The 21,981-nt window shown below is 44.6% G+C and overlaps 1 protein-coding gene across 1 annotated transcript in view; it reads right to left on the reverse strand.

Annotated features, from left to right (window-relative positions):
• VOPP1 (VOPP1 WW domain binding protein) overlaps positions 1 to 21,981 on the reverse strand; it is a 69,029-nt gene that overhangs the window by 9,701 nt on the left and 37,347 nt on the right. Inside the window, exon 2 of the mRNA XM_084260326.1 lies at positions 14,005 to 14,063. Coding sequence (XP_084116452.1) covers positions 14,005 to 14,063 — 59 coding nt within the window. The remainder of the gene's footprint in view (positions 1 to 14,004; positions 14,064 to 21,981) is intronic.

Below are 21,981 nucleotides of genomic sequence, written 5' to 3' on the forward strand. Positions count from 1 at the left end.
CTCTGGTTCAGAAAACAAAAATTAAGCACACACACATATTTATTGAATTGATATGCATGTTCTTTATATTACCCTTGTGCTTTGGCTTTGCTTAATTGGGAAAGACTGGTGGTGCCTAATGCAGTTGAAGGAGAATGAGCCTGACTATCAATCTGAACTAGACTAAGCCCACCTCCTACAGAAGAGTCTTGTAAAGCCAATTTCCCTCTTTCACAAGTCAATAATGATCCCAAGACCTGCACTTCCCTGGGGGAACGCTCATTTCTTAGACTAAAGTTTAACCCAGCACACAGGATAAGGCGCAATCCGTTAATTAGTTCGCTAATCTGCAACTTCACCAAGCACACGGTCTCTTCTGAAGGCAGCCATGTGACTGACTATGGCACCTGTTTCCATTCATAATTCAGCAGAGTGCAGTGAATGCATCTGTGCACCCCACAACTCGTGCTGCCAGCACGCCAAGGGAGGAACCGCTGTGTCAGAGATCAGAGTTTCGCTGTCCCTCAGATCACAGCAACACTTTCTGTACGGCTTCACACTCAAATCACGGCCCTCAACTTCCTTCTTCAAGGCACAAAGTTTCACAAAGGTATATGGCAGGACCCAAAACCCACAAACAAACCTCATACTGGCGTGTGTTCTGCAGATGATAATGCTCAACAAAATGGTCTAGAAGCTCTTTTCCCTTTACACCTGCATTTACACAGCTGAATAAGTCCCTGCTGCTGCCACAAAGAACTGCATCTAAAAATAATTCCCTGATTGGCACTTGCTGAAAACTGGAGAATTCAGAGGGGTAAAGCAAGGACTGCAGTCTTCAGCAGACTGTACGGCCTCTGTGGTCTGACAATATTCCCTGTCCTCACCGTCTGTGGGTGCTCCAGGTCAGCACCACCCCTTTGAAATGCAGGCTGTAATGTTCTTAGGTTTCTTCTCTGCACTGTTTGCGTCATGACGCCCAAACCTGTGATGTTTGATTAGCAATGTCTTTTGGAGGAGGAAAACAAAGTGTAGATTGTTGGTCCACATGCAGTAGCAGAAACCCTACTGCAGATACAGGGACAGAGGATAGGAAGGTGAAAGAAAAGCACCACCTCCCTCCCCTGCCTCCCAACCAGTTACAGCAAACAGCACGATTTCTAACCAGCCTCCTATGGACAAGCACGGCTTTAATTCCAAAAAAGGCTGTATGCCACTGAGAGATTAAATGATTGCTGCATGCATGTAAGGTCTATGAAGCAAACTGGGATTCACTGGAATACAAAAAACTACAGCAGTTTTTTTTTAACATGGGGTAACCAAAAGGAGCTGGGGAGTAAAGAAGGATGTAGCAACAGACCAAAACTAAGAACAGAAGAGAAAGATTTGGGGGGGAATGGGCAGTAGCATCAGATGAAGCCAAGGAAGTCCCAACTGCGGTGCAAATACTGGCACAGGCAAAACAGCAGAACTATGGCTCACAAGAACTGGAAGGGATAGACCACAGACTGGGTTACCTCCATGCAGACTCAGTGCTGAGCCCACGTGAAGGCAGATAGCTGAAGTGTGCATATTTACTTGTTCTATAATGAAAAAGTTGTGTGGGGTTTTTTTAAATTAAAAATATTAACTTCATCTGCTTGGAACTCAGCTCCTGGGATATAGTGAAACAGAGAAAAATCAAACGAGACACAGAACAAGAAGAAAACCAAAGCAGACGACCACCACAAAGTGACTATCAGAAACAATTCTGGTGAAGCTCAGAGTTTTGGCTGTGCAACCAACAAGGAGTAATGCCACCGAGCTCAACAGGACTATGCTGCCACAAGCCTCACAATTAGACCTGAAGGATAAGGAATGAGGATCAATAGAAAGCGTACCAAGTAACTAAAAGAGGAGTTATTTTTCTGCCACGTTTACTTCACCATTGATTAATCAATTCCAGAGCCTTCGGGATGTGCAATGCCATCATTCAATAAAAAGCAATTTTCAAAGCAAAGCTATCACCTCTCCTGCTGTGTAAGGGAAGACTCAGCTTACTGACTACGTGCATCAGCAAGTCCACCAGACTCGTGGAGGAGCTTAACGCTACAAGCATGGTGGAGAAGCTACCCCAACAAATCCATTTTGATACAGCAGCCCTCTGAACACAGAAATTAAACCCCGGTCCAGTTCTGCACTCGAGAGTCCCGCTTCAGTACCTGAGTCCCAAAGTGGTCTGATCTCCTCTTTTGTTACACACAGCAACGCTTATCTCCCATCATGTGTAGGTGCCTTGTACAACATAGGTCTGGTTTTCCCTGATATGTAACAGTACATATGATCTCAAATATAACCGCCTCACAGCTGAAGGCAGCCGTGACCGTGGCGGAAGGGCTGTCCTTCAGAGTAAAACACTGCTGCTGGTACCCAGGAGAGTGCTAGAGGTACAGTTACGCAGGTACTTGATAAATCACTCAGCCCTTCACTACATCAGAAAACATAAGGTGAAAGGAGCAAAGGGGATGTCAGGTCATTTTTTCTACAGAGTAGAAACAGGAGAGACAGAAACAGTATTTGCTCAGATTAGATTCCTGTCTGCCTTGATACAGCTAAAATCTCCTACAAAGATACAAGATACTTGGCTCCTGTCCTTCACAGAGACATAAAAAGTAAGAGCAGACAACAGCTGAAAAGGGGAATATTTCTCAATTATTCTTCAGGTGAAGAGCCTATAAAACACCATCTCTGTGCAAAAACTCAGCAGAATACGGTAAATCCTCCCCTGCTTGTGATGGGATGAGAAGTATTTGCTCAGCCGCTCTTAGGAAACCAATCCTCCTACAAACTTTCAATTACCTGAGGGCTTGCTGTATCCCCAGCATTCTTCTCTCAGACCCCAAGAGGAAAGCCACATTGTAGAGGGGCTCTCCTTGTTGATTGCAGACAGCAAATCTCATGGTACGGATTTCCAGCCACCACTCGTCCATCTAGAAATCTCTACCCCTCCTGTGGCAGAACCTAGCAAGAGCTGCTGGGGCTTGGGCTTTGTCCAGTGGCAGTACACAACAGAAGGAAAGGAAGCCATCCAGAGGGATCTTGACAGGCTGGAAAGGTGGGCCCAGGTGAACCTAATGAGGTTCAACACTGCCAAGTGTAAGGTGTTGCACTTGGGCTGGAAGAATCCCAGACATAGATACAGACTGGGAGAAAAGCTCCTTGAGAGTAGCCCTGCTGAGAAGGACCTGGGGATTCTGGAGGATGAGAAGCTTAACATGAGGCAGCAGTGTGCTCTTGCAGCTCGCAAGGCCAATGGTATCCTGGGCTCCATCAGAAGAGGGGTGGCCAGCAGGGACAGGGAGGTGATTGTCCCTCTCTACTCTGCCCTCGTGAGGTCCCATCTGGAGTACTGTGTCCAGGTCTGGGGCCCCCAATACAAGAAGGATGTGGAACTGTTGGAGAGGGTTCAGAGGAGACCACAAAGATGATTAGAGGGCTGGAGCATCTCTCCTATGAAGAGAGGCTGGGAGAGCTGAGCTTGTTCAGCCTGGAGAAGAGAAGGCTGCGGGGGGACCTCATTGCAGCCTTCCAGTACCTGAAGGGAGCATATAAACAGGAGGGGATTCAACTTTTTAAAAGGGTAGGCAATGGCAGGACAAGGGGGAATGGATTAAAACTAAAGGAGGGAAGGTTTAGATTAGATATTAGGGTTAAGTTTTTTACAGAGAGTGGTGAGGTGCTGGAACAGGCTGCCCAGAGAGGTGGTGGATGCCACATCCCTGGAAGTGTTCAGGGCCAGGTTGGATGGGGCCCTGGGCAACCTTGTGTAGATCCAGGCCTGGAGGTTGGGGGGTTTGGAACTCTATGATCCTTGGGGTCCCTTCCAATCCATGCCATTCTATGATTCTATGATTCACAGCACCTTTAGTAGGGGTCTTTTTGTTGGTTTGAGGGGTTTTTTTGGTGCTTGGTTTTGGTTGGGTTTTTTTGGGGTGGGGCTTATTTGCATGTGTGGGCGTGTTTTGGTGGGGTTTTTGGGGGTTTTTTTTGTTTATTTTTCACACAGGCTGCAGGCCTTTCTTTAGGAGAACAAAGCAGAGAGCCTGGTTTAAGGCTCTGGCAAGAGCCAGACATAGATTATCTGTATGATAGCAGTTTAAATTTTCTGGATGTGGAAATGAAAATTTCACACACCAAGACGAATGAGGACTTCCAGTTAAACATCAGGACCCTTATTAAACACAATTAGTTCTTCATATCTCAAGCTGCTCCCAGTGGGCAAGCAGTCCTACTGCATCTAATCACTGCTTTGGGAGATTAGAAGCAATCTGCTGGCAGGGGGCGTTGGATGTCCATGGATTTGCAACCAGCCTGAATTTAACATACTAACGCATAAGAAATCTTTCTTCATCACCAAGCCACCGCAGGTTCAGACACAGAGAAGGAGGCAGGTACTAATGGCTAACACTCAGGTGCCACCCAGTCTTTCAAAAATTTAATTCAGGTTTTCCCTATCCAGAAAAGGTTAGGAGCTTCAGGATGATTTTGGGGCCAAGTGCTCCTTGATGCAGTGCACTGGAACTCAAGCCAGGTACAAATCTTCCTGCCCTACTGTCACAAAGCCAGAAGAAACTGTTTATTAGCAGTTGGGTTCTTGCTTATGACACAGAAGAGAGAATGCTCTGATGAATATTTCAAGTCAAACAACCCCAACAGGAAAAACTCACGATAAGCCACAACTGTGGTTATTGCATCCCCTGGAAATGAGAGGGGGTGGGTGAAACTGGGTTCCCTGCTTCACCTCAGCCAGAGGTAGAAACCAGCCAGAGTCTGGTTTCAGAGGAGTACCCCACTAGAAGACAGACTGCCTCCTCTTCTCCTTTCTCACAAAAAGCTGCCTGTGCCTGGTCAGCCTCCAACTCAAAAATCATTCAGAGCTTCAAATCTCAAATTAGGTCAGTCACCTGCTTGATTCCCTGTGAAGGCCAAGATACTAAATCCCTCTCCCCTCCTCAGGACTTGCTTCTAGCAAGTTGAGTGGGTTGCTAATTTGGTAGCCTAATTCTCCTGAGGTCGTACATTGTACGACCAATCCACTGAAGCAAATTCAAGCGTGTGGCAAGGCACTTCACTGCTGCATGATTACAGGCAGCAGTGGGGACTACAACCTCAGCAGATATATCAGCACCAAAGGAGTCTAGCCCCTTATTTGAAGCATGAAATACACCACCTCAAGAGCACAGACTGCTGAAGCTAGTGGTGGTGGTTTATAACCTCACTGTTCCAGGCCACGCAGGACTGAGCAATGGCGGTGGGTTTGTTGCCTTCCTATACAGATGGTCTGGTAATTACTGCTGTCTCCCTCACAATACAAACTGTGCACTTACGTTCTTGCATTGAACTACATATGCAAACAGGCTCTTCCTGGAGCTGCCTGCTGGTAAATCGGTGGCCCTGGCCTGCATCCAGGTCTCCGTTTCCGTACGGTGCCAGCCATTCAAGGCGCCTGGAAGTGTACAAAACTATTACGCTGCCTCCCCTCTCCCTCCTCCATGCTGGCTGCAAATCAAATGGAAGAATAAATCAACAGCTAGATTACTGCCCTAAGCACACACCTGCTGACACTTCATGCAGCTGTAATTGCAATGGGGAAGCTAAGTATATCATCAGGAAAGCCAACTTAATTAAAAGCAGTAAACATAACAGGATGTGGAGCGCAGAAAGTAGCTCCCATCAAGCAGCGTGCCTTGTGTCTGGAGCGGAGGGTTTTTCCCAGCCTCTTGTACACACTTTGATGGAAGAAGTGTTCTCTCACTTATCTGAGTAACAGTGACAAAAAAATAACTTTAAAAAAAATTCTTCATCTGGAACAATTTGCAGGTTCTTGGTAACACACAAAATTATTATTATAGACTGACCACCAAGCACATAGGGGCTTGTATTCAAAACCCCGATGAATACAACTGTGTGATCAATACAATAACATTTAATCTGCTAAAGGAGGAAACTGTGTGGAAGTGCCCAAGAAATGTATTTCAGAAATTGTGAAAGAAAAACCACAAACAGAACACAACCAGCATTCTTCTCCAGAATAAGAATCAGCTGTTCCCATGCAGGGCAGGAACGTGTCTTGAAAATGAAGAATATAAGCAGTCACGCCGCCTTTAGGTTTACATGTGTCCCCATGCTAATTCTATATGAAAAATTAAACCATTTAAATCAACATAAATACCCACACGTGCACTGTCTGCTGTGTGCAGTAAAATACTTCCTATGGCAGAAACATATTAGCCTGGAAATACAGCACTTCTACCTGCACATGCTTTTAACATTCATTCAGGACCTGCTTCAGATAACAAGAATCAGCAGAGGTTTTGAGCTGGCACTGCCCTAAGCTGCTTCTGCTCTTCATGTATTTGCCAACAGCAGCGGTAACATTTTCTTTCAGCAAAAGCTGGAAAAATGTTTCTTTCTGGAGGCCTTTCACCTAGTAGCACAACAGCAAAGTGTCAAACCATACTCTAGACAAAGAGTCCCCGGCTGAGCTCCAATGCAGTCGGTATTCAGAAGGTGTAAACAGGCACAGGCTATAAAGGAGGCCTTTAGAAATCATCACAGGTGTGATGTCAGGAAAGCCAGACCTCACACCTGATACCTGCAAGCAACACCAAGCATAGCAAGAAGAGCTCCTATCACTACAGCAGCAGTAGAAGGAAAAACAAAGCAACTGCAGAGCCTCTGATGACTGGGCTGGGCAATTTAGTGGTGACAGGTAAGGCTGAGGTATCCAACACCTTCAACTGTTCATCCGCAACATCACCCAAGCCTCTGTGCTTACAGGTAGTGTTGGAGCAGGCAAAGGAATTACCAGAAGTAGTAATTCAGAGGATCAAGTCACACAGTACTTAAAAGGACTTACACATTAAGTCTATATGACCAGACAGACTCCAATGAAGGGCAGAGAAGGAGTTGGCCGATGTCATAGCAAGGCCACTTTTCAGAATCTTTGAGAAGTCACAGACACTGAGGGAGATCCCTAGCCACTGGAAGAAGGCAAATGTTGCACCTATCTTCATAAACAGATCAAAAAAGATTATCTGAAGAACTGTAAGCCAGTAGGTTTTCAGTTGTTGCAAAAAATCAAGGTGTGAGTCCTCCTGAAACATGACCCTGCACATGTGAAGGAGAAAATTACCAGCAACAGTTGGCATGGATTTACCATGGGTAACTGATGCCTAACCAACCTGAGAGCATTGTAAGGTAAAACAATGGTATTTGTGGGCAAGCCGGAAAGCAGCAGATGCCATTTACCTTGACTTCAACAAAGCTTTCCATACATTTCCCACAATATCATTATACTCAAGTTTGGATATTACAGTCTGGGCAGGCACACAGCTAGATGGTTTAAAAAAAAAAAACAAAAATGCAATAAACACACACAAAATCAAACAGGTTGGACAGTGAGGCTCAGAGGACAGTGGTCAGTAGGCCATGCCCTCCCTAGAGGGTGTGAAGTAACAGCTTGTAGTACCAGAGAGGCCTGGCCCTGTCCTGTTGACAAGCATATCACTGGAGTTGGAGATAGAGTACTCTGACCAAGCTCGCAGATGGCAGCAGACTGGAGATCAGTCAATGAGCTCAAGGGCAGGGCTGCCACTCAAAGATGTAGACTGTTTGCAGGAATGGCCTGACAGGAACCTAATGAAATTGAATAAAGACAAGCATAAAGTCTTGCCTGTGGGAAAGATGAACATTTTGCAGGCTGTGGAGCAGCTCTGATAGGGCCCTAAGGGTCATGGTAGGTAGCAAGCCCCACACAGCCAAGGAAGCAATAAAAGGCAACAGCATTCTGGACAGTGTGATTAGAAGCCTATTCGGTAGCTGGAGGGAAGTAACTATCACCTTTAACTAAGCACTTGTTGGACCACATCTAAACTACATTTGATTTTGATGGCCCCAATAAAAAGAATGAAATTGCTAAACTGCTGTGAGCTCAAACAAAGGGCCACCGAGAGAGAGCTGCCACTTGCCCTGTGATGTTGAGGGACTTGAGCCTGTTCAGCCTAGGGAAGAAAAGACTTCACAGGGACCCAAAAGCAGCGTGCCAGTACTCAGTACTTCTTTACTGAGGAGATGGACTCAGGTTCTTTTCAGTGCTACAAGGTGGGAGGACAAGAGATGATAGATGTAAACGGAAACAAAAAGATGTTTTGACTTGATATGTGGATCTTATCCATCATAAAGGACAGACAGGCATCAGAGCACACTGCCCAGAGAGGCTGTACCATCTCTGTGGTGGGCTGACCCTGGCTGGAGGCCAGATGCCCAAAGCCACTCTAACACTCCCCTCCTCAGCTAGGCAGGGAAGAAAATACATAATGAGAGGCTTACAGGTCGAAATAAGGACAGGGAGAGATCACTCCACTGTTAGTGTCATGGGCAAACCAGGCTCAACACAGAATAAAAATGCATCTAATTTATTACCCAATAAAAATACAGTAGGATAATGAAAAATAAAACCAAATCTTTGAAGAGCTCCCCCCACCCCTCCCTTCTTCCTGGGTTCAACTTTATTCATCATCTCCATCCTACCCCCCTCGCCCAAGCAGGGAATGGGGGTTGTGGTCAGTTCATCATGAGCTCAGGAAGAGGATTCCTCACACTCTTCCGCTGCTCTAGTGTGGGGTCCTACCTACAGGAGACAGTCCTCCACAAACTTCTCCAATGTCAGTCCTTTCCCAGAGGGGCTTCAGCTCTTCAACAGCTACCCTGGCATAGCTTCCATGGGGTGCAGACCTTCTGGAACAGGCTGCTCCAACACAGCTTCCCACAGAGTCACACGTCCCCCCAGCAAATGCTCCCCATCATCTTCCACTGGTTGCAGGGGGACAGCCTGCTCCACCATGGGTTTCTCTCTGGCATCTGGGGCACCTCTTCCTTCCCTTCTTCACTGACCTTTGTTTCTGCACAGTTTCTTACATATTCTCACTCCCTTCTCTGTCAATAAAGAGTGTCCACTTGTGGGTTTTTTTCCTCTTAAATGTGATTACAGAGGCGCTATGACCATCGATGATGGGCTTGGCCTTGGTCAGCAGCAGGTCCAGCCTTGAGCCCCACTGGTGGACCCAGGGGAAGCATCTAGCAGCTCCCTGCAGAAGCCATCCCTGAAGCCCCACCACCACTACCAAAACCTTGCCACATAAACCATTCTCCTTCCTCAGAGTTTCTCCAAGCCCCAACTGGATAAAGCCCTGAGCAACCTAGCCTGACCTCATGGCTGACCCTACTTCAAGCAGGAGTTTGGACTGGAGGTCTCCTGAGAAGTCTTCCCACCTGCATTAATCTCAGACTCTCTAATCTCAATTACTCTCTTTTCCTCACTACTTCTCTTAGAACATCACATTATTTAAAAATTCAACAATCCAACTCATTACTGGATAGCACCAAAACTATTTTCTCTAAGTCAGACAGGCCCCTCCCTTTGGGTGACTACTTCCTTGCCACAGCGACATAAGCAACGGTATTTCTACTGCTGTGGACACATGCTTACCACTCATACTCAAAAGCATCTGTGCTGGTTTATAAACATGCCAGGGAGCCTGGAAAGGAGAGGATTAGAAACATGCAGGTTCTCGCATCTGGAATTTATCACCTCATTAAAAGCTCTGATGTGATGGTAGCTAACAACAGGAGGAAAAATAAACAGAAAGGATTGGTCAGGCATACCATGGAACATATTTCACCCTGTAAGGAGGGGGACATTCACAGTCATTCTAATCAAACAGCTCCTCAGCAGCAAAACGTAAGGCAGCCGCTGTTCCCAATTCAGGAGTGAAAACAACAACTGGAGTATCTTAAGTGCTGCTAGCATGTGCACACAGAGAAGGTGGTTTCACAATCTAATGTATGCACGATGTCATTACTCACATTATCGCCAAGTAAGAGAAGCATCTTGACTGTCTTTTCCACCAACCATCAGCACTTCAGGTACATCCAGAATAAGACTGAGCTTGCTTATTTAAGTGAGAGTAGGATGAGGATCCTTGTAGAGGATCAGAGCCAAATCTGTTGAGACAGCTCTAATTCTGAACTGCCTTCTGTGCATCCAGGGAGACATATGATCTAATTCTTTTAGCAAAGTCAGGGATAACTTGGCTCCCTGCTTTTCCAAAAGATAAGAATTAGACTCCAATGACTAATTCCTTTCTCTGCTTTATATTTGTTTACTTATTTTTCCAGGCTGCATAAACTTTTGCTGAAGCAGGAAAAAAACATATATCTGCCAGTATCTTGTGACTCAAGAAATTAGGAGATGAAATGGTTGGCTTGGTTAGTGAAGTTAAGAACCATCTTGGAAATTCTCTGTATCAACAGCAGAAGACCAATGTAGGTCTCCAATTCCTGGCAAGCTTTCCATCATGCTTCTGGTCTGAAATGAGCTATATCTTAACAGATTCACACAGCGGAGGCAGAGAGTTTGGAAAATGATCAATTCCTCAGTCTAGCCTTAGGAAACAGAATTACATTTGGAAGAAACATGCTTGAATTAAACTAAAGCTTACTGTTGACCTATGAAGGCTAGAACAATTACATCCACTGGGGAAAAAAAATTTAAAAGGTCCTAATATAATTTACTACTTGGACAGAGAGATGAATCATTATTTCTCTAACAGAGACTTCCAACCTTTGCCCTAGCTGTTAATACAGAAAGCATAACCAAAAAGTTTTAAGAAAGCTTTGAGCAATGTGTCTTACAGCTTTTTCAAATAATTACACTGGAAGGCAGATTAAATTAAAATCTAAAAAAAAAAACCCCAAAACAACTCAACCCTTAAGCTCCAAAAGAAGAACAGTCACCTCACTGCAAGTTTTACCCCTGATCTAGCTGAATTTCCAGTACATTTATTTTGGCACACTGACTTCTTATCCCATGTTCCTCTTGCTGAGCAGACAGTCTTATCTCTGTCTTAGGATGTCTGAAGTAGAGCCTTTACAGGAAAGATTAACTCAGCTATCTTTCCTTTAAACTTCCGATAAGAGCAAACAACCATTTTATGCGACAGGCCATCTTGGATTTCTATTACTCTGGGCAATTTGAAGAGCAGCAGGCACCTTCTAGGAGGACATGCCTACCCAGGACAGATAGGGCATATGGACATGCCAGTCCAGGGATGCTTTGGTCTGAGTGTGCCACACTAGATCTGTGAACAGACACAGGTCTTGGGCTTTCTGAGCTGACAAGCCAATTTTTTCATTGTAATACAAAGCGTCTCCAAGAGAGATGTGACATACTGCCAAAAATCCGGGAATTTATTAAACAGGATTGCATTTCTGGGCTTCATAAGTCCCCAAAGACCATCTCAAGACCAAAGGATAGGCCACCTATGCCAAATGGGTAGAAAAAACTTCTGTCAGAAAACCAATGATAGAAAGGAATAGAATCTACTGCGAACTCATCTGACTAAATATATCTGCTTTTTACAGAAGGTTGTTCTGGAAGTTGTAAGATAAAATAAAACCCATTTCACTACAGTACATCCCAGATCTAGATTTGCACAGAGGAGACACTCTCAGAATAAAGTTACATATTAGGCCTTTAGATGATTTAACATCCAACCATATGCTGATGGAGAAAATCCTATTCATGCCTGCTCCCCCACAACACGCAGAATACTCCCTTCCCTTTCCACCAGTGTTTGCCAAAAACTGTACCAAGCTGATTCAACACTGACTCGAATGCGCTAAAATGAACAACTTTATGTGGGATTTGTAATTTGAATTAACTCAGTGAAGGGTCAGGCAAGTGCCAAAGCGATGGGACTTCACCCTAAAATACTGAGATTGGCGGTGTGCCTCTCCTCCATTACACAGGTGTGAAAAGATAGTGTGGGTAGGAAGCAGCTGGAGGTCCTAGACAACAGAAATTGAAATTGCAGATGTAACAGTAGGAAGCCCCAGGCACCACAGACATCAGTGACCTTCCTATCATTTTGATGCAAGGCCCCTTTAAACCTACTGGGCTCCTATGCATTCAAATACCCACTATCCTACCCCTTCCACATTTCTTCACTTGTGACACATCATTTATCCCCTGGGCTTTACCATCCCCAAATACTTAGTGTCTTTCCTCTGTATTTCTTCCTCCCCACTGAAATTCATCGTTGCAGTAACAACAGTAGCACAAACATGACACTGGTCACCACCGCAACGATCACTGAGCACACACATCCCACCTTTTCCCCTTCCTTTTCCCCACTACTTAGACCATCCAGGAGACTGGCAGATATAATATATTTGTGCAATGACTCAGGTAACAGGGCGCCTGCAGTAGCTACCAAAACCACACACAGCTACTAGTAACAGCCTTCTGCTTGACCTGACATAGTCAATATACAATGGTTTTCCCTCCACATTAAAAGATCTCCCAAACCAACCAATAATCCATCAACACCACTTCAAGGAAGTCAAATTCCAATTAACCTCTTTGATGGACTGCAAAATAGGCACACTGCTTTTCCAGAAGATAATCCATTTCAGCACACAGAGATAACAGTAAACTAGTCACCAAGAAGCAGCCAGCTAGAAAGCAACCTTGCACGCATCAGATCTCTTGCAGACAGCGAGCCTCCCCTTTGTACCCCTTGCTTCTGCAGGGCTTTGTATTGACCTGTGGCACAAGCAGTCTGAACTAAGACTCAGTATCCAAGTAGCTACCAAGGAAGAGCTGGAAAAGCATGTGGGCAGAAACATAAACAGAACATGAGGTGATGATGAATGACCTGAATGTCAAGGTACAGTGAGACTTTCGTGATTTCTTAACATCCCAGCTTCTTTCCCACATTGCAGCAAAGTAAAATCAAATGTAGGTGGAACCAGAGCCCTGTTATTAGCTTGCAAAGAAAATGAACTTGTTTAAATTCACACCCATCTGTTCTGGCCAACCATTTATGAGTAATTCTCAACAACATTTCAGTCACCTGAAAAAAAAAAAAAAGAAAAAAAAAAGACAGGGAGTTCTAGGCACAAACACTTCCTAAGCAGTCAGTACTCAGGGTTGCAGATGATTAAATCACACAGCGTTTCATTATTTCAGTGAGCTTTGTTTCTCGCTGGGCTTCCTGACTGCTTTTTGTCTCTAGCATTTCTCTCCCGTTTCTGGCAGATGAAGTGGAGGTGGAGAGAAGAGAGGAAAGTTCTTGGGCAGCATAAGGATTACAATTTCCAATCCTCCAGCAAGGAAGAGTTTGCTCAGGGAACAGATGACCTATTGCTTCTACCTACTCTTCCACCCCCCTTTATTATTACTGGTTTTTTAAACTTATGCTTACAGCTGCTTTCAATTATAAAGCTACACAACTCAAGGACAAAGTTTAGTACATTTATCTCCCTTCTCTCCTCAAATCCACACAGAAGACATCTCCCACCCACACATTTCCTCCACCTTTGTGGTTTTGCTGTGGGCAATTTAAACCAGAAAACTGCAATTCACAGATATCCTCAATCATGCACCCACGGGTCGCTGACATTTGGTTCACACCCGAGCCTGCTGTGAACGTAGGTGTCACTCATAAGGAGGACAGTTATGCCACTGACAACAAACCACCCCAACTCCCTAAATCAAACAACAGTATTAGCACAGGGACAAATTTACTTTCAAAGCATTCTTGGTATTCTGCCTGATTACCTGCCCATGTTCAAAACAACAGGAGAACTGTTCTCCCACAGCTCTACTTAGGTTTCCTTTCAGCGTTCTGAAATAAGAGCTGTTTAAGATCTTGCATTTCATTTTCAATTGGAAAGGTCACCTGGACTGGGTGGCAAAACAAGTCTGTACGCTTCTTAAAATAAGGACAAAAGGGAAAGAGATGGGACACTGTGAAGGAGGGCAAAGAAAAAGTTTACTGCACCTTCATTTTTAAATGAGAAAAGGTCTCAGAGAAGTTATGGGAAAAGCACGGTTACTGAAAGAGCAGCACTAAGATCCTACAGAATCTAATTTTCTCTTGAGCACTAGAAAACACAAAGAGGAAAGTGATGACTACTTACATATAATATGTAGGATATAATCCTTCAAAGTACCAGCAATGCTTTTTGGCCTCTGTACACTACAAAGAAAGAACAATGTGGTATTAATATTTACATAGGAAAATGTACAATTATAAACACAAGCACAGAGTATTTATAAATACTGTGACTTTGAGCAATTAGAAAATATTGCCAAGGATTTCCCAATCCTGATACACACAGCAACTAGGAAGTTGGTTCATGTGAAGAGCAGTATGCCCTGCCAGGGTTCAGATCCCTCAACGTGGGGCACTGTCTGCAGCTCCCCACGATTCACAAACTTGGTACATTTGGTGCAGGCGCAGGATCCAGCTGCACACGTTCCCATGCGGAACTGCCATCTTAAAAGACCATGGAGAACTTAAGAGCCCATTATGGTTGCAGTCACTTAAGAGACTTCCAAGTCAGAAGCAGTTTGATGACACTATGCATATGACTACACAGTAAATTCAATAACTGTACAGAATTAGTCATCTTTCTGGAAGTCTCTGACATGTGGAGCCAGGCTTGGAAAGGAGCTGAGTGAGAACACATCCAACCCATCTCCTCTTCCTACAGCTTGGAAATGTCTCAAAGTGTTCATTAAAGTACCGGGGAAAGGAAACTGCTTTCTGCAGCCCAGGGGTATTGTTCTCTTTTGCAGATTGCCAGCACATCCTCGTTAAAGGACGGCGAGGAGCAGTTTCTGAGCATGTGTGTGCCGGCAACGTGGGAAGCGCACATCGTTACAGGCCCTGCCAGAGCACAGGCGGCAGCTCAGAACAATAGCAGCGCTTAAAAAGGAAAACCAGATGTCAAGCCCAAGCTCCATACACAACACACCAAACACTTCTGTGTACCCCGCTGACACTGCTAGCATAAAGTGCCGCCTTCGTTGCAGATGTAGCTGCAGGAGCTCCACTGCAAGCTGCATGATCCCATCACACATGGGCAGGGCCTTGTGGGACACCCTTCACAGAGCAGCAAGGAATTTCTTGCTGGGGTTTTATCAGCAATTTCCTCTGCTGCCCACACCTGACACCCGATGTTGGAGCGGGCTCGGCATAGCAGCGGTGCTTGGATCATCCTTCATGTTCACTTGGCAGCTCACCTTTAAATAATAGCTCGTGTAAGTTTATTAGCCTCCCCGAATCCCAGAATATTAAAGGAATCCAGTTAAGACAAAGACAAAGTGTTTTTGGATTCCTGACTCTCACTCCTCATGAATAAGAAAGGCTGCAAGCTCTTTAATGAGCATCTGATGAGCTAAATCACAGACAGATCAATTACAGCCCATGAAGACAAACTGCTATGGATTAAATTGTTAAGAGTGGTGAAGGAGATGGGGGAGGAGGAGAAGATGCTTTTGATCCCTGTGGTTAGGCCTTTCCACTAGTACAACAGGCTCACATGCTTGTCTTCAAAATGCACAAGCTTTAGCTTCTGTTGCAAGGACTGGAGCTTTTTCCTTGAGATAAACACAGCAGAAGCCTCATTCCCCTCAAGTCAATCCTGTGGTCAAGGCAGTGTGTGCAAGAGGACTCCACAGCAGCTGCTGGAGCAAGTGATGTTCAAAAAAAAAAAAAAAAAAGAAAAAAGGAATCTATCCCCACATTTGCCCTGTTCTCCTCCCCCCACCCACCCACTTCAAAGCTTTAAATTTTGTAACCCTTCCTTCTGAATCTCTTAATCAGCTCGCTGTTTCCTTTTGCTCTAAAATTAGAAACGTGCCAAGTTTCTCCCCATAACACTCCACAAACATATATGCGCCGTAAGACCCAACAGCTCTGCTGCTGAGCCAGTGAGAACCACTTTGGCTCTCTGCCTTTGAAGGCTACAGATCAGCAGTGCCTGGCTAAAATCCCACTGCCTGCAGGTTGACCCCTTGGGATGCTTCATTTCATAATCCAGCTTGGGGCACGTATCATTGAACCTTTTTCCTTCCTGCTTCTCAACCAACGTGAGTCACTGTTTACCCCAGCATCCTTAAAGCCTTTGTCAGACTCGAGCATTTTAACTGATGCTTTCCCAGCAATGCCACTGAGCACGTGGAGCCTCTGTATCCTTTACAAGTGTAAAGGAGACATTTATATTCAGCAGTCATTCTGCACACACTCCTCGCCATGTTTTAATCTGCTTTACAAGTTCTAAAATGAGTTGGGAAGATTCCTCCTTCCCACATCTCCCAAGTTGCAAGATTTCTGCTTCTGCCTCTTAACAACTTTCAAGTTTAGACAGCCAGTGTGCTTAATGGTGTCACAAGAAAAGCTCCAGCCTAGGAAAGTTCTGCAAGTAAAAATTCCTTCTAGCTTACAGGGCTTAAATACCTGCATTAACAATCCTTCAGGGCTCAGACTTTGCTTTTATATGGGCCCTGGGACAGCAGGTACCAACACCAAAAATTGTTCTGCTTTTTCTTTTTTGGCATCAGAGCACTGCATGGCAGTTTTTCAGCTCTCCCACAGGGGAATCAGGCAGAAAAGCAAAGGGACCTTAAATGTGAGCAATATGACAGAATCCGATAGTTAGATGTCTATGGCTTCCTGACGAGAGGGAGTGAAGGGGCAGGCGCTGATCTCCTCTCTTTGGTGACCAGCGATAGAACCTGAGGGAACAGCATGAGGCAACGACAGGGGAGGTTTAGGCTGGATATCAGGAAGAGGCTCTTTACTGAGAGAGTGGTCGGGCACTGGCACAGGCTCCCCAGGGAAGTGGTCACAGCACCCAGCTTGGCTGAGTTCAAGAAGCGTCTGGACAACGCGCTCAGTCACATGCTCTGACTTGTCTGGCCCTGTGTGGAGCCAGGAGTTGGACCCGATGATCCTTATGGGTCCCTTCCAACTCAAGATATTCTATAATAGGTATCAAACAGATTTACACACACAGGACAAACTCTGTGGGCCCTGGTCCATTAAAACTCTACTGATCTCCATGGCAACTTTACACCAGAAAAGCCCAACATAAAGCAGGCAGCTACAAACCACCAGCCACATTGCTGCTTAGGAGACCTCACAGGAATTCACTGCTAAGAACATAACGTCATAGGCTCTGAGGATTTGAGCATCTTTAACACTCAGGTACTAGAGAGATGAACACAGTAGTCAGGAGACAGATTAATTTTTTCCATCCCACACTCCTCCTCCTGTCTCTTGCCAAGATCCAAATTAGTCTTCTGAGGAGTACGAGCCTCTTAGTTAAGCTGGTAGAGAGCCATACAAGTGTGAGCAGGGATGTACACCATTAGCATCAGGCACTCATCCTCACAAAGCCTTTGGAGGATGATGGCCCTGTAGTTGTTTGAGACTATGAAACCCTCAAGAAACAGCAGCTGGCAGCAACTGACTGCAGTCCACAACACAGAAACAAAGGGAAGATGACTCGTATTACTGCAATACAAAAGGACCTCAGACATCAGGGCTGATGCCTATTCCGATGGCAGACTGTATCTCAGTGTTTTTAACAAACAGGTTCGTGTCTTTAAAAAGCCATTTACCCATTTGTTAGCAGAAAAAGAAGTGTGTTTCTGTTTTTTAAGTTAAACTTAGGCTCTGCCCTACTGATGCTTTTAACTTTGCCAGAAGAACTATGTATTTCTCTTACAAAATTTCTCCTTCTACATCCTTTAATAATTTGGCACAGCTATAAAATATAAATACAAGAGCATGTTCTTTTTTTATTTAAAAAGTCATGTAAGTCTAATTGGGTGTGCATATGTAATCTTTAGAAAATTAATGGTACGTGAATTAGCCAGATGCTTTAATACATTCCTTAAGCTTATGCATTTGGAAAGAGGAAAAAATCCATAAGACTCAGGTTTTTGTTTGTTTGTTTTTTAGATACATCAGCATCTGTCTTGTAGCCTGTTTTCTCTGACAGACTGCAGCAACGTGAACTGCAAGGCGTCCTTCTCTCCGGCCTCTAAATTCATTCAGATGTCCTTTAAGAAAGGAAACCTGCTTCCTGCCACACACTGAAATTGCAAATGTTACTGCTGCTAGTAAGAACAATGAGAAAGAGAAGTTACTAAAATATTAACCAAAGACCGGTTTTGCTCACACCACAGAATACAAAACACGAGTACATATGTATGCACATGGTGTGGGGGAAGTCTGAGCAGACAGCCTGTTCGCTGGGTGTCAGATGGTACTCCACAGATCATTAGTTATGCTTTGCAGGATTTGCAGAAATACTATCTCCAGCAGGAGTATCCCCCACATTGCACATCATTATCTTTTAGCCCACAGGACAATAAAAAAAAAAAAAAAAAGAAGACAGATATGATCAATTAATTACTCTTTGCAATTAGGGAAACAGCAGATTCATACTCAGTGCTTTTATGGAAGGTTTGGAAATTACTAACACATAAAAGCAATTACAGACCTAAATGCAGACAGTAAATACTTTCCAGCACAAGTACAGTGCAGTTTTGTTATGGGTACCAGTGGAAAAAAAAGAAGCCTGATGTAGACAGATGTGTCTGCAGAGGGTTGGGGGAGGATAACTGCTCTCTGTATGCTAAAAGGACATTCCAAGAGTGAGTTTGTGACATCTGCTCAAAGCCAGATTCTGTAGGAGGCACAGCTCTGCTATCAATCACAGAGTCAATGAAATCCTATCAGTTATCAGTTGCTGAAAGTGAGGCTCCTTTTTAACCAGACAAAAAGCTAGATGCTACACACAACTTCCATTACATACTACAGAGATCCACAGGTAGATACAGAAGGAAAAAAGCAGGTGAGCAGGTGTTTAACAGAGCAACCTACTGTACTGGCATGACCAAAATGGCTCTTAACATTACTCTGGGATGACCCACTTAGTGGCTATTATGTATCAGCACAGCACTACTAGGATTAATTCACAGATCTACAGAATACCCTGAGCTGGAAGGGACCCATAAGGATGGTCAAGTCCAACTCCTGGCTCCACACAGGGCCAGCCAAGTCAGAGCGTGTCACTGAGCGCATTGTCCAGACGCTTCTTGAACTCAGCCAAGCTGGGTGCTGTGACCATTTCCCTGAGGAGTCTGTTCCAGTGCCCAACCACCCTCTCAGTAAAGAACCTCTTCCTAACGTTCAACCTAAACCTCCCCTGTCGCAGCTTCATACCATTCCTGTTCACAGAGGAACAGGATAAAAAAAAAACCCCAAACCAAACAAGTTAAAACTATTTAAAACATGGAACAAGACCTCAGTTTTTGAGCATCACCCAGTCCTATTCCAATGTACACCCACAACTCTGTACTTCACACAGCAAGATTAAACCAGTAATTGAAGAAATGGGAAGGATGACGCCTTTCTTGATTAGATGGCTCCAAAGCATCTGAGAAACAACTGGCTACATCTGTGGCCTCTGTTAGAGAGTGCCTCTTGCAAAACTCACCCACACAGACCTTTCCCAGTTTTATTGGTCATGGCACCTGGCAAGTACTTGATAGAACCCAGACAACAGGCTGGGACAGTCTAAAGTGCAACTCCAGACTTAATAATCAGTTCCAGAAGGCACATTATTGGCTAGGAATCACAATGTTTTATGGGATCTGACCTTTAAAACTGTATCAGTTTTTAGAACACTATCCATTTCAGTGCCTAGACACCAGCTGAAAGCATTATGAGATATGAGTTGCTCATCAGATATAGTGTGCTGAAAGCATAAGGACTTATGCATGCTGAAAGTCTGAAATGTTGAATTTGCAGTGACAAGAATATGAGCGTACTGCTCTTCCACAGCCAAGAAAATGGCATAATATTATCCATTAGAGTCAGAGACAACATCTACTAAAACTGAGAAGTACAGCATAAGGGTGAAAACAATTTACTAGAGAAAATACCATTGTTTTATCCTTCCCCAAATCAAAATTCATCTGTACTTCTTCCCTGGTGATGCCAACAGATGAGGGTAAAAGTAATCCACATCCAAACTATTTCAAGAAACTGAGCTGGCAAGCCATGTTACCAGTGATTTCAAAAAGGACTTGATGCAAAGGACAGAGGCAACTCTTACTAAAAGCCAGGATTCTCTTAAGGTATTTTTATTTACTAAAGTCATGAGGAAACAGCAAGGAACTCTTGGATAATGGGATGCTGATCCTTTACCAAGCTTCCCCCCCCATATAACAGTAAAAAACCCAAATACTACTCAAGGCACACAGTTGGTTCATCAAAAACAGTATTACAAAGTCCTATAATTCATAGCATAATAAATGATTTTCAGATGTTTCAAGAGGGGTTGTTTCTGGCTTATCTTTCTGCCTGTTCTCTATGAAAGAGAGGAATATTTTCCATATAGGATTCTTAAAAAGAAGCACCTTTTCTGCCTTAAATTAATTAGTCCATGTTTTGCAACAGTAAGAAATTTCAGGACAGGCAGCTAATTCTTATTGGTAATTCTGGTGGTCAGAGCACATGCACTAGTCATCATATTTTAATTTAGAATTAATGTGGGGTTAGTATTAGATAGCCTTTCGTCATAAACCCTTATTTTACCTTTAGATCTATTAACCTTTCCTACAAAAGAAATACAAATAACCCTTCCATGCAATTTCATTTCAAGAGCCTGCCTCCCCCCTCCTCCTCCTCCCACCCCCTCCCCCACCCCTTTCCCATTATCCAGCAAATTGCAAAGGCCCTTCACTCATAGAACGATACCATTTCAATTGAATAGAATCCTTTCATCCGTCTCGGGTGGCGGGAGGGCGGGGGAATAAAGAAACATTAATAAAAGAGGGGGATAAACAAGAGACCCCCGTTGTCCAGAGCCCACACGAGGCAGGGGAAGGCGGGAGGCGCGGGCGGGCCCCGCCGGCTCGGGGCGGCCTCAGCACCGCGGACAGCGCCCGCCCGCGCCCCACGGTACCGACCGGCACCCGGCGCCGCCCACACGCGCTCCGGGCTGTGAAGCGGCGCGGTTTCGGAAGTCAGAGTATCATGGGTTGGAAGGGACCCATTAAGGATCATCGGGTCCAACTCCTGGCTCCACACAGGGCCAGACAAGTCAGAGCATGTGACTGAGCGCGTTGTCCAGACGCTTCTTGAACTCAGCCACGCTGGGGGCTGTGACCACTTCCCTGGGGAGCCTGTGCCAGTGCCCAACCGCCCTCTCAGTAAAGAGCCTCTTCCTGATATCCAGCCCAAACCTCCCCTGTTGCCACTTCATACCGTTTCTGTTCATAAATGAACAGGAAAAGAAAGAAAAAAGAAACAGAGAAGAGCTAAATCCACACACATCACCCGGCTCACTTCGCATTGGCACGCAGCAGTCACACCTACTGAACAGCTCAAGGCACACTTTTGCTCTAATATGAGAAAATAACAGCAACAACTGGATGGAAGAGCCATACCAAATCTTCTTCAAACTGCTTGGGATGCCATAGTGATGATAGTTATTGTTGCTAGGTGAAATATCCAGCTTGGATCTGCATTAGAACCTCAAGCAAAATGGTTAGGGAAGTGCCAGCAGATCCTCAACTCCAGAGACAGGACTTGCTTTTTACATTCTTATTTGTACACCCATGAATTCAGCAAACATTTGCACAAACATAAGTCTATGTGTGTGTATGTGACTGCTAAACCTTCCTGTTGGAACCATCCTCACACTGGAAGTTCTGCCAGAACACGAGGCATGCCACATATTGAAAGCATTTTCACCCAAGAAAAGCAAGGAAGATTCGACAGCCCACTGGAGCCTACAGCTTCAGAGGAGTAGTGGTAGCCTTTTTCATTCCAACTGGAAGGAAACTAAGGTAACATTTTCCTAACTCCACTAGAAGCGGATGGTCTATTCTAAAAGCTACTGGGTAGGTTCGACAGCACCAAAATTGAATTTAGTTTCTGCAATTATTTTGTTGACTTTTATATGTCCATGAGAAATAAAAGTAACGTTATTATTGGAATTCTTAACTACAAGATAAGTCTTAAATTACCTTATAGGACAATGTAGGGGGTTTTGGGGGAAAGGATCTGTCCGGAATTGAAAGGAAGATCA

This window comes from Gallinula chloropus (genome assembly GCF_964237585.1).
Source record: "Gallinula chloropus genome assembly, chromosome: 2".
Lineage (NCBI taxonomy): Eukaryota > Metazoa > Chordata > Aves > Gruiformes > Rallidae > Gallinula > Gallinula chloropus.